General features: G+C 56.4%; 1 protein-coding gene across 1 annotated transcript in view; it reads left to right on the plus strand.

Annotated features, from left to right (window-relative positions):
* bicdl1 (BICD family like cargo adaptor 1) overlaps positions 1 to 17,433 on the plus strand; it is a 49,564-nt gene that overhangs the window by 28,469 nt on the left and 3,662 nt on the right. Inside the window, exons 6-9 of the mRNA XM_088935737.1 lie at positions 13,331 to 13,549; positions 13,727 to 13,870; positions 14,667 to 14,797; positions 16,428 to 16,548. Of these exons, the coding sequence (XP_088791863.1) occupies positions 13,331 to 13,549; positions 13,727 to 13,870; positions 14,667 to 14,797; positions 16,428 to 16,548 (615 nt within the window). The remainder of the gene's footprint in view (positions 1 to 13,330; positions 13,550 to 13,726; positions 13,871 to 14,666; positions 14,798 to 16,427; positions 16,549 to 17,433) is intronic.

Raw genomic sequence — 17,433 nt, forward strand, 5'->3', positions numbered from 1 at the left:
ACCTGCACAGTCAGACACACTCTTACCTGTCCGGGTTCTGGTACCTGCACAGTCAGACACACTCTCACCTGTCCGGGTGCTGGTACCTGCACAGTCAGACACACTCTCACCTGTCCGAGTGCTGATACCTGCACAGTCAGACACACTCTCACCTGTCCTGATGCTGGTACCTGCACAGTCAGACACACTCTCACCTGTCCGAGTGCTAGTACCTGCACAGTCAGACACACTCTCACCTGTCCGGGTGCTGGTACCTGCACAGTCAGACACACTCTCACCTGTCCGGGTGCTGGTACCTGCACAGTCAGACACACTCTCACCTGTCCGGGTGCTAGTACCTGCACAGTCAGACACACTCTCACCTGTCCGGGTGCTGATACCTGCACAGTCAGACACACTCTCACCTGTCCGGGTGCTAGTACCTGCACAGTCAGACACACTCTCACCTGTCCGGGTGCTAGTACCTGCACAGTCAGACACACTCTCACCTGTCCGAGTGCTGATACCTGCACAGTCAGACACATTCTCACCTGTCCAGGTTCTGGTACCTGCACAGTCAGACACACTCTCACCTGTCCGAGTGCTGATACCTGCACAGTCAGACACTCTCTCACCTGTCCTGATGCTGGTACCTGTACAGTCAGACACACTCTCACCTGTCCGAGTGCTGATACCTGCACAGTCAGACACACTCTCACCTGTCCAGGTGCTGATACCTGCACAGTCAGACACACTCTCACCTGTCCGGGTGCTAGTACCTGCACAGTCAGACACACTCTCACCTGTCCGAGTGCTGATACCTGCACAGTCAGACACACTCTCACCTGTCCGGGTGCTGGTACCTGCACAGTCAGACACACTCTCACCTGTCCGGGTGCTGGTACCTGCACAGTCAGACACACTCTCACCTGTCCGGGTGCTGATACCTGCACAGTCAGACACACTCTCACCTGTCCGGGTGCTAGTACCTGCACAGTCAGACACACTCTCACCTGTCCAGGTGCTGATACCTGCACAGTCAGACACTCTCACCTGTCCAGGTGCTGATACCTGCACAGTCAGACACACTCTCACCTGTCCGGGTGCTGATACCTGCACAGTCAGACACACTCTCACCTGTCCTGGTGCTGGTACCTGCACAGTCAGACACACTCTCACCTGTCCGGGTGCTGATACCTGCACAGTCAGACACACTCTCACCTGTCCTGGTGCTGGTACCTGCACAGTCAGACACACTCACCTGTCCTGGTGCTGATACCTGCACAGTCAGACACACTCTCACCTGTCCAGGTGCTGATACCTGCACAGTCAGACACTCTCACCTGTCCAGGTTCTGGTACCTGCACAGTCAGACACACTCTCACCTGTCCAGGTTCTGGTACCTGCACAGTCAGACACACTCTCACCTGTCCGGGTGCTGATACCTGCACAGTCAGACACACTCTCACCTGTCCAGGTGCTGATACCTGCACAGTCAGACACTCTCACCTGTCCAGGTGCTGATACCTGCACAGTCAGACACACTCTCACCTGTCCGGGTTCTGGTACCTGCACAGTCAGACACACTCTCACCTGTCCTGATGCTGGTACCTGCACAGTCAGACACACTCTCACCTGTCCGAGTGCTAGTACCTGCACAGTCAGACACACTCTCACCTGTCCGGGTGCTGGTACCTGCACAGTCAGACACACTCTCACCTGTCCGGGTGCTGGTACCTGCACAGTCAGACACACTCTCACCTGTCCGGGTGCTAGTACCTGCACAGTCAGACACACTCTCACCTGTCCGGGTGCTGATACCTGCACAGTCAGACACACTCTCACCTGTCCGGGTGCTAGTACCTGCACAGTCAGACACACTCTCACCTGTCCGGGTGCTAGTACCTGCACAGTCAGACACACTCTCACCTGTCCGAGTGCTGATACCTGCACAGTCAGACACATTCTCACCTGTCCTGGTGCTGATACCTGCACAGTCAGACACACTCTCACCTGTCCAGGTGCTGATACCTGCACAGTCAGACACTCTCACCTGTCCAGGTTCTGGTACCTGCACAGTCAGACACACTCTCACCTGTCCAGGTTCTGGTACCTGCACAGTCAGACACACTCTCACCTGTCCGGGTGCTAGTACCTGCACAGTCAGACACACTCTCACCTGTCCGGGTGCTGATACCTGCACAGTCAGACACACTCTCACCTGTCCGGGTGCTAGTACCTGCACAGTCAGACACACTCTCACCTGTCCGGGTGCTAGTACCTGCACAGTCAGACACACTCTCACCTGTCCGAGTGCTGATACCTGCACAGTCAGACACATTCTCACCTGTCCAGGTTCTGGTACCTGCACAGTCAGACACACTCTCACCTGTCCGAGTGCTGATACCTGCACAGTCAGACACTCTCTCACCTGTCCTGATGCTGGTACCTGTACAGTCAGACACACTCTCACCTGTCCGAGTGCTGATACCTGCACAGTCAGACACACTCTCACCTGTCCAGGTGCTGATACCTGCACAGTCAGACACACTCTCACCTGTCCGGGTGCTAGTACCTGCACAGTCAGACACACTCTCACCTGTCCGAGTGCTGATACCTGCACAGTCAGACACACTCTCACCTGTCCGGGTGCTGGTACCTGCACAGTCAGACACACTCTCACCTGTCCGGGTGCTGGTACCTGCACAGTCAGACACACTCTCACCTGTCCGGGTGCTGATACCTGCACAGTCAGACACACTCTCACCTGTCCGGGTGCTAGTACCTGCACAGTCAGACACACTCTCACCTGTCCGGGTGCTGATACCTGCACAGTCAGACACTCTCACCTGTCCAGGTGCTGATACCTGCACAGTCAGACACACTCTCACCTGTCCGGGTGCTGATACCTGCACAGTCAGACACACTCTCACCTGTCCTGGTGCTGGTACCTGCACAGTCAGACACACTCACCTGTCCTGGTGCTGATACCTGCACAGTCAGACACACTCTCACCTGTCCAGGTGCTGATACCTGCACAGTCAGACACTCTCACCTGTCCAGGTTCTGGTACCTGCACAGTCAGACACACTCTCACCTGTCCAGGTTCTGGTACCTGCACAGTCAGACACACTCTCACCTGTCCGGGTGCTAATACCTGCACAGTCAGACACACTCTCACCTGTCCAGGTGCTGATACCTGCACAGTCAGACACTCTCACCTGTCCAGGTGCTGATACCTGCACAGTCAGACACACTCTCACCTGTCCGGGTTCTGGTACCTGCACAGTCAGACACACTCTCACCTGTCCTGATGCTGGTACCTGCACAGTCAGACACACTCTCACCTGTCCGAGTGCTAGTACCTGCACAGTCAGACACACTCTCACCTGTCCGGGTGCTGGTACCTGCACAGTCAGACACACTCTCACCTGTCCGGGTGCTGGTACCTGCACAGTCAGACACACTCTCACCTGTCCGGGTGCTGGTACCTGCACAGTCAGACACACTCTCACCTGTCCGGGTGCTGATACCTGCACAGTCAGACACACTCTCACCTGTCCGGGTGCTAGTACCTGCACAGTCAGACACACTCTCACCTGTCCGGGTGCTAGTACCTGCACAGTCAGACACACTCTCACCTGTCCGAGTGCTGATACCTGCACAGTCAGACACATTCTCACCTGTCCTGGTGCTGATACCTGCACAGTCAGACACACTCTCACCTGTCCAGGTGCTGATACCTGCACAGTCAGACACTCTCACCTGTCCAGGTTCTGGTACCTGCACAGTCAGACACACTCTCACCTGTCCAGGTTCTGGTACCTGCACAGTCAGACACACTCTCACCTGTCCGGGTGCTGATACCTGCACAGTCAGACACACTCTCACCTGTCCAGGTGCTGATACCTGCACAGTCAGACACTCTCACCTGTCCAGGTGCTGATACCTGCACAGTCAGACACACTCTCACCTGTCCGGGTTCTGGTACCTGCACAGTCAGACACACTCTCACCTGTCCTGATGCTGGTACCTGCACAGTCAGACACACTCTCACCTGTCCGAGTGCTAGTACCTGCACAGTCAGACACACTCTCACCTGTCCGGGTGCTGGTACCTGCACAGTCAGACACACTCTCACCTGTCCGGGTGCTGGTACCTGCACAGTCAGACACACTCTCACCTGTCCGGGTGCTAGTACCTGCACAGTCAGACACACTCTCACCTGTCCGGGTGCTGATACCTGCACAGTCAGACACACTCTCACCTGTCCGGGTGCTAGTACCTGCACAGTCAGACACACTCTCACCTGTCCGGGTGCTAGTACCTGCACAGTCAGACACACTCTCACCTGTCCGAGTGCTGATACCTGCACAGTCAGACACATTCTCACCTGTCCAGGTTCTGGTACCTGCACAGTCAGACACACTCTCACCTGTCCGAGTACTGTTACCTGCACAGTCAGACACTCTCTCACCTGTCCTGATGCTGGTACCTGTACAGTCAGACACACTCTCACCTGTCCGAGTGCTGATACCTGCACAGTCAGACACACTCTCACCTGTCCAGGTGCTGATACCTGCACAGTCAGACACACTCTCACCTGTCCGGGTGCTGATACCTGCACAGTCAGACACACTCTCACCTGTCCGGGTGCTGATACCTGCACAGTCAGACACACTCTCACCTGTCCGGGTGCTAGTACCTGCACAGTCAGACACACTCTCACCTGTCCGAGTGCTGATACCTGCACAGTCAGACACATTCTCACCTGTCCAGGTTCTGGTACCTGCACAGTCAGACACACTCTCACCTGTCCAGGTTCTGGTACCTGCACAGTCAGACACACTCTCACCTGTCCGGGTGCTGATACCTGCACAGTCAGACACACTCTCACCTGTCCAGGTGCTGATACCTGCACAGTCAGACACTCTCACCTGTCCAGGTGCTGATACCTGCACAGTCAGACACACTCTCACCTGTCCGGGTTCTGGTACCTGCACAGTCAGACACACTCTCACCTGTCCTGATGCTGGTACCTGCACAGTCAGACACACTCTCACCTGTCCGAGTGCTAGTACCTGCACAGTCAGACACACTCTCACCTGTCCGGGTGCTGGTACCTGCACAGTCAGACACACTCTCACCTGTCCGGGTGCTGGTACCTGCACAGTCAGACACACTCTCACCTGTCCGGGTGCTGGTACCTGCACAGTCAGACACACTCTCACCTGTCCGGGTGCTGATACCTGCACAGTCAGACACACTCTCACCTGTCCGGGTGCTAGTACCTGCACAGTCAGACACACTCTCACCTGTCCGGGTGCTAGTACCTGCACAGTCAGACACACTCTCACCTGTCCGAGTGCTGATACCTGCACAGTCAGACACATTCTCACCTGTCCTGGTGCTGATACCTGCACAGTCAGACACACTCTCACCTGTCCAGGTGCTGATACCTGCACAGTCAGACACACTCTCACCTGTCCAGGTGCTGATACCTGCACAGTCAGACACTCTCACCTGTCCAGGTTCTGGTACCTGCACAGTCAGACACACTCTCACCTGTCCAGGTTCTGGTACCTGCACAGTCAGACACACTCTCACCTGTCCGGGTGCTGGTACCTGCACAGTCAGACACACTCTCACCTGTCCGGGTGCTGATACCTGCACAGTCAGACACACTCTCACCTGTCCAGGTGCTGATACCTGCACAGTCAGACACACTCTCACCTGTCCGGGTGCTAGTACCTGCACAGTCAGACACACTCTCACCTGTCCGAGTGCTGATACCTGCACAGTCAGACACACTCTCACCTGTCCGGGTGCTGGTACCTGCACAGTCAGACACACTCTCACCTGTCCGGGTGCTGGTACCTGCACAGTCAGACACACTCTCACCTGTCCGGGTGCTAGTACCTGCACAGTCAGACACACTCTCACCTGTCCGGGTGCTGATACCTGCACAGTCAGACACACTCTCACCTGTCCGGGTGCTAGTACCTGCACAGTCAGACACACTCTCACCTGTCCGGGTGCTAGTACCTGCACAGTCAGACACACTCTCACCTGTCCGAGTACTGTTACCTGCACAGTCAGACACTCTCTCACCTGTCCTGATGCTGGTACCTGTACAGTCAGACACACTCTCACCTGTCCGGGTGCTGATACCTGCACAGTCAGACACACTCTCACCTGTCCGGGTGCTGATACCTGCACAGTCAGACACACTCTCACCTGTCCGGGTGCTAGTACCTGCACAGTCAGACACACTCTCACCTGTCCGAGTGCTGATACCTGCACAGTCAGACACATTCTCACCTGTCCAGGTTCTGGTACCTGCACAGTCAGACACACTCTCACCTGTCCGAGTGCTGATACCTGCACAGTCAGACACTCTCTCACCTGTCCTGATGCTGGTACCTGTACAGTCAGACACACTCTCACCTGTCCGAGTGCTGATACCTGCACAGTCAGACACACTCTCACCTGTCCAGGTGCTGATACCTGCACAGTCAGACACACTCTCACCTGTCCGGGTGCTAGTACCTGCACAGTCAGACACACTCTCACCTGTCCGAGTGCTGATACCTGCACAGTCAGACACACTCTCACCTGTCCGGGTGCTGGTACCTGCACAGTCAGACACACTCTCACCTGTCCGGGTGCTGGTACCTGCACAGTCAGACACACTCTCACCTGTCCGGGTGCTGATACCTGCACAGTCAGACACACTCTCACCTGTCCGGGTGCTAGTACCTGCACAGTCAGACACACTCTCACCTGTCCGGGTGCTGATACCTGCACAGTCAGACACTCTCACCTGTCCAGGTGCTGATACCTGCACAGTCAGACACACTCTCACCTGTCCGGGTGCTGATACCTGCACAGTCAGACACACTCTCACCTGTCCTGGTGCTGGTACCTGCACAGTCAGACACACTCACCTGTCCTGGTGCTGATACCTGCACAGTCAGACACACTCTCACCTGTCCAGGTGCTGATACCTGCACAGTCAGACACTCTCACCTGTCCAGGTTCTGGTACCTGCACAGTCAGACACACTCTCACCTGTCCAGGTTCTGGTACCTGCACAGTCAGACACACTCTCACCTGTCCGGGTGCTGATACCTGCACAGTCAGACACACTCTCACCTGTCCAGGTGCTGATACCTGCACAGTCAGACACTCTCACCTGTCCAGGTGCTGATACCTGCACAGTCAGACACACTCTCACCTGTCCTGGTGCTGGTACCTGCACAGTCAGACACACTCACCTGTCCTGGTGCTGATACCTGCACAGTCAGACACACTCTCACCTGTCCAGGTGCTGATACCTGCACAGTCAGACACTCTCACCTGTCCAGGTTCTGGTACCTGCACAGTCAGACACACTCTCACCTGTCCAGGTTCTGGTACCTGCACAGTCAGACACACTCTCACCTGTCCGGGTGCTGATACCTGCACAGTCAGACACACTCTCACCTGTCCGGGTTCTGGTACCTGCACAGTCAGACACACTCTCACCTGTCCTGATGCTGGTACCTGCACAGTCAGACACACTCTCACCTGTCCGAGTGCTAGTACCTGCACAGTCAGACACACTCTCACCTGTCCGGGTGCTGGTACCTGCACAGTCAGACACACTCTCACCTGTCCGGGTGCTGGTACCTGCACAGTCAGACACACTCTCACCTGTCCGGGTGCTAGTACCTGCACAGTCAGACACACTCTCACCTGTCCGGGTGCTGATACCTGCACAGTCAGACACACTCTCACCTGTCCGGGTGCTAGTACCTGCACAGTCAGACACACTCTCACCTGTCCGGGTGCTAGTACCTGCACAGTCAGACACACTCTCACCTGTCCGAGTGCTGATACCTGCACAGTCAGACACATTCTCACCTGTCCAGGTTCTGGTACCTGCACAGTCAGACACACTCTCACCTGTCCGAGTACTGTTACCTGCACAGTCAGACACTCTCTCACCTGTCCTGATGCTGGTACCTGTACAGTCAGACACACTCTCACCTGTCCGGGTGCTGATACCTGCACAGTCAGACACACTCTCACCTGTCCGGGTGCTGATACCTGCACAGTCAGACACACTCTCACCTGTCCGGGTGCTAGTACCTGCACAGTCAGACACACTCTCACCTGTCCGAGTGCTGATACCTGCACAGTCAGACACATTCTCACCTGTCCAGGTTCTGGTACCTGCACAGTCAGACACACTCTCACCTGTCCGAGTGCTGATACCTGCACAGTCAGACACTCTCTCACCTGTCCTGATGCTGGTACCTGTACAGTCAGACACACTCTCACCTGTCCGAGTGCTGATACCTGCACAGTCAGACACACTCTCACCTGTCCAGGTGCTGATACCTGCACAGTCAGACACACTCTCACCTGTCCGGGTGCTAGTACCTGCACAGTCAGACACACTCTCACCTGTCCGAGTGCTGATACCTGCACAGTCAGACACACTCTCACCTGTCCGGGTGCTGGTACCTGCACAGTCAGACACACTCTCACCTGTCCGGGTGCTGGTACCTGCACAGTCAGACACACTCTCACCTGTCCGGGTGCTGATACCTGCACAGTCAGACACACTCTCACCTGTCCGGGTGCTAGTACCTGCACAGTCAGACACACTCTCACCTGTCCGGGTGCTGATACCTGCACAGTCAGACACTCTCACCTGTCCAGGTGCTGATACCTGCACAGTCAGACACACTCTCACCTGTCCGGGTGCTGATACCTGCACAGTCAGACACACTCTCACCTGTCCTGGTGCTGGTACCTGCACAGTCAGACACACTCACCTGTCCTGGTGCTGATACCTGCACAGTCAGACACACTCTCACCTGTCCAGGTGCTGATACCTGCACAGTCAGACACTCTCACCTGTCCAGGTTCTGGTACCTGCACAGTCAGACACACTCTCACCTGTCCAGGTTCTGGTACCTGCACAGTCAGACACACTCTCACCTGTCCGGGTGCTGATACCTGCACAGTCAGACACACTCTCACCTGTCCAGGTGCTGATACCTGCACAGTCAGACACTCTCACCTGTCCAGGTGCTGATACCTGCACAGTCAGACACACTCTCACCTGTCCGGGTTCTGGTACCTGCACAGTCAGACACACTCTCACCTGTCCTGATGCTGGTACCTGCACAGTCAGACACACTCTCACCTGTCCGAGTGCTAGTACCTGCACAGTCAGACACACTCTCACCTGTCCGGGTGCTGGTACCTGCACAGTCAGACACACTCTCACCTGTCCGGGTGCTGGTACCTGCACAGTCAGACACACTCTCACCTGTCCGGGTGCTGGTACCTGCACAGTCAGACACACTCTCACCTGTCCGGGTGCTGATACCTGCACAGTCAGACACACTCTCACCTGTCCGGGTGCTAGTACCTGCACAGTCAGACACACTCTCACCTGTCCGGGTGCTAGTACCTGCACAGTCAGACACACTCTCACCTGTCCGAGTGCTGATACCTGCACAGTCAGACACATTCTCACCTGTCCTGGTGCTGATACCTGCACAGTCAGACACACTCTCACCTGTCCAGGTGCTGATACCTGCACAGTCAGACACACTCTCACCTGTCCAGGTGCTGATACCTGTACAGTCAGACACACTCTCACCTGTCCGGGTGCTAGTACCTGCACAGTCAGACACACTCTCACCTGTCCGGGTGCTGATACCTGCACAGTCAGACACTCTCACCTGTCCAGGTGCTGATACCTGCACAGTCAGACACACTCTCACCTGTCCGGGTGCTGATACCTGCACAGTCAGACACACTCTCACCTGTCCTGGTGCTGGTACCTGCACAGTCAGACACACTCACCTGTCCTGGTGCTGATACCTGCACAGTCAGACACACTCTCACCTGTCCAGGTGCTGATACCTGCACAGTCAGACACTCTCACCTGTCCAGGTTCTGGTACCTGCACAGTCAGACACACTCTCACCTGTCCAGGTTCTGGTACCTGCACAGTCAGACACACTCTCACCTGTCCGGGTGCTGATACCTGCACAGTCAGACACACTCTCACCTGTCCAGGTGCTGATACCTGCACAGTCAGACACTCTCACCTGTCCAGGTGCTGATACCTGCACAGTCAGACACACTCTCACCTGTCCGGGTTCTGGTACCTGCACAGTCAGACACACTCTCACCTGTCCTGATGCTGGTACCTGCACAGTCAGACACACTCTCACCTGTCCGAGTGCTAGTACCTGCACAGTCAGACACACTCTCACCTGTCCGGGTGCTGGTACCTGCACAGTCAGACACACTCTCACCTGTCCGGGTGCTGGTACCTGCACAGTCAGACACACTCTCACCTGTCCGGGTGCTGGTACCTGCACAGTCAGACACACTCTCACCTGTCCGGGTGCTGATACCTGCACAGTCAGACACACTCTCACCTGTCCGGGTGCTAGTACCTGCACAGTCAGACACACTCTCACCTGTCCGGGTGCTAGTACCTGCACAGTCAGACACACTCTCACCTGTCCGAGTGCTGATACCTGCACAGTCAGACACATTCTCACCTGTCCTGGTGCTGATACCTGCACAGTCAGACACACTCTCACCTGTCCAGGTGCTGATACCTGCACAGTCAGACACTCTCACCTGTCCAGGTTCTGGTACCTGCACAGTCAGACACACTCTCACCTGTCCAGGTTCTGGTACCTGCACAGTCAGACACACTCTCACCTGTCCGGGTGCTGATACCTGCACAGTCAGACACACTCTCACCTGTCCAGGTGCTGATACCTGCACAGTCAGACACTCTCACCTGTCCAGGTGCTGATACCTGCACAGTCAGACACACTCTCACCTGTCCGGGTTCTGGTACCTGCACAGTCAGACACACTCTCACCTGTCCTGATGCTGGTACCTGCACAGTCAGACACACTCTCACCTGTCCGAGTGCTAGTACCTGCACAGTCAGACACACTCTCACCTGTCCGGGTGCTGGTACCTGCACAGTCAGACACACTCTCACCTGTCCGGGTGCTGGTACCTGCACAGTCAGACACACTCTCACCTGTCCGGGTGCTAGTACCTGCACAGTCAGACACACTCTCACCTGTCCGGGTGCTGATACCTGCACAGTCAGACACACTCTCACCTGTCCGAGTGCTAGTACCTGCACAGTCAGACACACTCTCACCTGTCCGGGTGCTAGTACCTGCACAGTCAGACACACTCTCACCTGTCCGAGTGCTGATACCTGCACAGTCAGACACATTCTCACCTGTCCAGGTTCTGGTACCTGCACAGTCAGACACACTCTCACCTGTCCGAGTACTGTTACCTGCACAGTCAGACACTCTCTCACCTGTCCTGATGCTGGTACCTGTACAGTCAGACACACTCTCACCTGTCCGAGTGCTGATACCTGCACAGTCAGACACACTCTCACCTGTCCAGGTGCTGATACCTGCACAGTCAGACACACTCTCACCTGTCCGGGTGCTAGTACCTGCACAGTCAGACACACTCTCACCTGTCCGAGTGCTGATACCTGCACAGTCAGACACACTCTCACCTGTCCGGGTGCTGGTACCTGCACAGTCAGACACACTCTCACCTGTCCGGGTGCTGATACCTGCACAGTCAGACACACTCTCACCTGTCCGGGTGCTAGTACCTGCACAGTCAGACACACTCTCACCTGTCCGGGTGCTGATACCTGCACAGTCAGACACTCTCACCTGTCCAGGTGCTGATACCTGCACAGTCAGACACACTCTCACCTGTCCGGGTGCTGATACCTGCACAGTCAGACACACTCTCACCTGTCCTGGTGCTGGTACCTGCACAGTCAGACACACTCACCTGTCCTGGTGCTGATACCTGCACAGTCAGACACACTCTCACCTGTCCAGGTGCTGATACCTGCACAGTCAGACACTCTCACCTGTCCAGGTTCTGGTACCTGCACAGTCAGACACACTCTCACCTGTCCAGGTTCTGGTACCTGCACAGTCAGACACACTCTCACCTGTCCGGGTGCTGATACCTGCACAGTCAGACACACTCTCACCTGTCCGGGTGCTGATACCTGCACAGTCAGACACTCTCACCTGTCCAGGTGCTGATACCTGCACAGTCAGACACACTCTCACCTGTCCGGGTTCTGGTACCTGCACAGTCAGACACACTCTCACCTGTCCGGGTGCTGATACCTGCACAGTCAGACACACTCTCACCTGTCCGGGTTCTGGTACCTGCACAGTCAGACACACTCTCACCTGTCCGGGTGCTGGTACCTGCACAGTCAGACACACTCTCACCTGTCCGGGTGTTGGTACCTGCACAGTCAGACACACTCTCACCTGTCCGGGTGCTGGTACCTGCACAGTCAGACACTCTCACCTGTCCGGGTGCTGGTACCTGCACAGTCAGACACACTCTCACCTGTCCAGGTGCTGATACCTGCACAGTCAGACACTCTCACCTGTCCAGGTGTTGGTACCTGGGCAGTTCTGACACACTCTCACCTGTCCTGGTGCTGGTACCTGCACAGTCAGACACACTCACCTGTCCTGGTGCTGATACCTGCACAGTCAGACACACTCTCACCTGTCCAGGTGCTGATACCTGCACAGTCAGACACTCTCACCTGTCCAGGTTCTGGTACCTGCACAGTCAGACACACTCTCACCTGTCCAGGTGCTGATACCTGCACAGTCAGACACACTCTCACCTGTCCGGGTGCTGATACCTGCACAGTCAGACACACTCTCACCTGTCCGGGTTCTGGTACCTGCACAGTCAGACACACTCTCACCTGTCCGGGTGCTGATACCTGCACAGTCAGACACACTCTCACCTGTCCGGGTTCTGGTACCTGCACAGTCAGACACACTCTCACCTGTCCGGGTGCTGATACCTGCACAGTCAGACACACTCTCACCTGTCCGGGTGCTGATACCTGCACAGTCAGACACACTCTCACCTGTCCGGGTGCTGGTACCTGCAGAGTCAGACTCACTCTCACCTGTCCGGGTGCTGGTACCTGCACAGTCAGACACACTCTCACCTGTCCGGGTGCTGGTACCTTCACAGTCAGACACACTCTCACCTGTCCGGGTGCTGGTACCTGCACAGTCAGACACACTCTCACCTGTCCGGGTGCTGATACCTGCACAGTCAGACACACTCTCACCTGTCCGGGTGCTGGTACCTGCACAGTCAGACACACTCTCACCTGTCCGGGTGCTGGTACCTGCACAGTCAGACACACTCTCACCTGTCCAGGTGCTAGTACCTGCACAGTCAGACACACTCTCACCTGTCCCGGTGTCTCTCTCAGCTCAGGCTCCAGCTGTGGGAGGCGTACTGCCAGGTGCGCTCTCTGTGCTCACACCTGCGAGGAAACGACATCACGGACTCGGCGCTGTCCACAGACTCCTCGATGGACGAGTCCTCGGAGACGTCGTCGGCCAAGGACGTCCCCACGGGCAGCTTGCACACCGCGCTGCACGAGCTGCGCCGGCTGATGCAGAACCTGCTGGACGGCAACGAGTCCACGGTACAGCGCACGCCGGCCGGCTTAGTGTGTGTCCTGGGTGGGCTTGAGAGTGGGAGTGACCGGGGCGTTCTTCACGTGGTCCGACCAGCTCCCACGCTGTGTAGCGCCAGGAGAATCGGGGCCAGCGCTCCCAGTCTGAGCGGGGACCCCTCTCTGTCCACCCCCGTCTGCATGCAGGGCTCGCGGCGCAGCGACGAGGAGGCCCTGGAGGAGCAGGTGAAGAAGCTCGGCGAGGAGCTGCGGGCGCAGAGGGAGCTGTACGAGGGCGAGCAGAGCAAGGCGCACGCCAGCCAGGAGGAGGCGCTGCAGCTGCACAGCCAGGTCAGCAATCTGTTCCTCGCTCTGCCTTCTGCATGGCCTGTGGTATGCAGCCTGGGTCTGGGTCTGGGTCTGGGTCTGGGTCCCCCCACCCCCAGGCCTCTGAGGGTCTAAAGGTCCCTTTAGTGAGGGGTGAGAGGTCACATTCTGCTAAGCAGGTGTGAGCCTGGTCAGTACCTGGATGGGAGACTCCTGGGAAAACACTAAGATTGCTGCTGGAAGAGGTGTTAGTGGGGCCAGCAGGGGGGCGCTCACCCTGTGGTCTGTGTGGGTCCTAATGCCCCAGGATAGTGACCGGAACACTACACTGTAAACAGGCGCCGTCCTTCGAATGAGACTTAAAACCGAGGTCCTGACTCTCTGTGGTCATTAAAAATCCCAGGGTGTTTCTCGAAAGGAGTAGGGGTGTAACCCCGGTGTCCTGGCCAAATTTCCCATTGGCCCTTACCAATCATGGCCTCCTAATAATCCCCATCTCTGAACTGGCTTCATCACTCTGCTCTCCTCCCCACTGAGAGCTGGAGTGTGGGGAGAGGACTGGCGCATCATCCAGGTGGGGCTGCACACTGGTGGTGGTAGTGGGATGCCCATTACCTGTAAAGAGCTGTCAGTGGAGAGTCCAGAAAAGAGCTACAGAAGTGTGAGGAATCATGATTATTATTATTCTGGACCAATCCAGCCAGCGATGACTCCAGCTCTTCTCAAGGTTGTGGGTGGAGTGAGAGCAGATGACCAGAGGCTCTTCTCCTGGACTCGCAGGGCATGTCTGCGCCCAAGTAAACCGTCCTGTCCCGCGCAGGTGACTCTGCTGTCGGTGGAGATGGCTGCGCTGAAGGAGGAGAGAGACCGGCTGCAGGCCATGGCGGAGGTCAAGGAGCCCAGCGAGCAGCTGCAGAAGGCCATCCGGGACCGAGACGAGGCCATCGCCAAGTACGCCCCCGTCTGGCAGGGCCCAGCTAGCGCATGCACACATGTCTACCCCTCACTCTGCCAGAATCCGCCACACAGGGTGAAAGCAGACCCAGATAAATAGTTTGGGCCTTTTCAATGTTAAAGGTGATGCATAAGTAATTTGTCCTGTGAGGATTGTTGAGGCGGTGTCTCAGGTGTTAACACGTTTCTAAAAGGTGGCGCTAACAGACATTGTGATACCTGAGCACCCTCAAAACAGTGTCACAGAAACACACAGCTCAGCTCTCTGGGAGGCTAGCAAGGCAGAGAAAGAGAGAGAGGCACAGATGGAAGAGGGGGGAGAGCACAGGCGGAGAAGCTGAGATGTGTCGTCCTGGGAGGAAAGGATGACACTAAGAGTGGCGGGGGTGTGGAACAAGCTGCCCAGCCATGTTGTTAAAGCCGACACCCTGGTTTCTCTCCAGAAAGGGGCACATGACTTAATTGTATCCATTAACCACTAACTAGCAAATGAGCTAGATGAGCTGAACGCCCTCCTGTCTGTGACCTTTCTGACAATCTTCACTGCACAACGGGGCACAAGGTCATGGGGCGGCCTGTCTCCAGCTAAGCAGGAGGAGGTGTCGGGCTGGCAGGGTTAGACAGCCAAGCAGCCATCAGGCGACAGGAGGGCAGGATCCTGCAGCAGTGCTGTTGGGAAATATGCAGAGCTGTGCTGGGAAAGCTGATCGCAGCTGAGGACCAGCACATACTCTGCGCATAATCAATGCAGTAATCAGCTGGTTGATCGGCATTAATCTCGACCCTGATGTCAAGCTCAAAGGAACGTTTAATTTTTTAATTACAGGTTTTGTAACTTAAATGTGACCGACTGGCTGGCCTCTTCTGAGCAGGCAGGGACACCTGAGTGCACAGACGCCCCCCCACTCCATCAGCTGGGGGGGTTGCGCTGCGGGCAGGAGGGCGACAGAAGCGGTCACAGCACCACCATGTGGACACATGCTGTCACTGCACCCTCCTCTCTATCAGCTGGCAGGAAAAGCGCAGAGATGGGACGATCCTAAAATGCTCCCCAGCATTTCCATGCTCAGCAGTCTAAAGTGAAAACAAGCTCTTCCAAATATGGCAACACGAACTCTGCATTGCTGTACCACATAATGACACTGTTTGCAATCTTTATCTTTCATCTCGACCACAAGTGAGGAGGCACTGTTGCCTTACATTAAAATTATTTTCTGTCCAGAGATGCACATTCCCCTGCGATGCAGACCCTGTGGCCATCCTCTTCTTTCGTGATGAACGGTTTGCGTCTCTACAGGCTGGCGGGGATCGTGGGATTGTGTGTCCCACCGCTGGACAGTGACCGAGCTCTGGCCGGGCCGCAGGAGCTGGGGGGAGCTGTGTGTGTGTGTGTGTGTGTGTGTGTGTGTGTGTGTGTGTGTGTGAATGGCCCTGTTAGCACCAGCTGTCTCCTTTGCTGCACTGTGCACACTGGGGCAGGAGGGCTGTAGCTCGCAGAGCCTCGTGTCTGCCGGTGGCTTCATCTAGACGCCCGGGTGGGGCTGTGTGTTGCTACACAAACTCTTCATCTCCTCTCCTCCCCTCTCCTGTCTCCACCCTCACCCCCTCCTCCCTGTCTGTCCCGCAGGAAGAATGCCATGGAGATGGAGCTGGCGAAGTGTAAGATCGACATCATGTCTCTGAACAGCCAGCTGCTGGATGCCATCCAACAGAAGCTCAACCTGTCGCAGCAGCTCGAGGCGTGGCAGGTGGGCCAGAGGGCAGGGGCTCAGCCGGGGGTCTCCCCGCAGGGTGCCTGTGTGAGTGCTGTAATGCCAGTGTGGCACTGAATGAGTGTGCCTTATTTTTCGCATTAGTATGAATGTGTGAGTATGCATTAGTGTGGGGGTGTGTATTATTATATCAGTGATTAATAATGCAGAACGCCACCTACTGGTCTGAGTGTGTGTGTGTGTTAGAGTATATTTGCATGAAGGTGCATTAGTGTGAGTGCGTATTGTAGCGATGAATAGCGCCGCCTGCTGGTGCACCAGCGCCACAGCATGAGTGTCCCTGATCCCCCTCCCTGCCGTGTGACTGCTGCTCTGTTCTCGCTCTCTCTCCCCTGGTGCAGTTCGCCTCCTCAGGGCTCTTTACTGTCTGGCTCCTGTGGTTTCTGATCTAGTGGCCTTTCTCAGCTTCCGTACCAACCTGCCCCATGGTACCCCCCCTCCTGCCTTCGAGGTGAGCCCCCAGTGTGCCATCTCGACCTGCGCTCCCATCCACACTGTGCCATTCCCACCCATGCCAAGCCAGGTCGCCCCCATTTCACGCCATGTCAACCCCACCCATACCCCTCTGTTCCACGGCACGCCAGCCCCACCGTCGCCCTCCGCCGCGGCAGTCCGAACCACACCCAGCCGGGCCTCAGGAGGCACGGGATCCTCTGGGCTTCCCTAGCGAACTGACCGCAGGATCCAGCTGTCTCCTGTAAGACGAGCCAGAGTCTCAGCTGCAATGCCAGGGCTGGACAGCCTGGTCCAGAGCCCTTTCTGTGAAGAAGTGTCTGAATTCGAACCTTGCCTTTGAAGCCCAGGATCTTTGGTGCGGTAACGTTGCAGGTGGCTGTAGTTTGACGAAGTGTCACTCATATC

This window comes from Atractosteus spatula, chromosome 17 (assembly GCF_055471065.1).
Source record: "Atractosteus spatula isolate fAtrSpa1 chromosome 17, fAtrSpa1.hap1, whole genome shotgun sequence".
Taxonomy (NCBI): Eukaryota; Metazoa; Chordata; class Actinopteri; order Semionotiformes; family Lepisosteidae; genus Atractosteus; species Atractosteus spatula.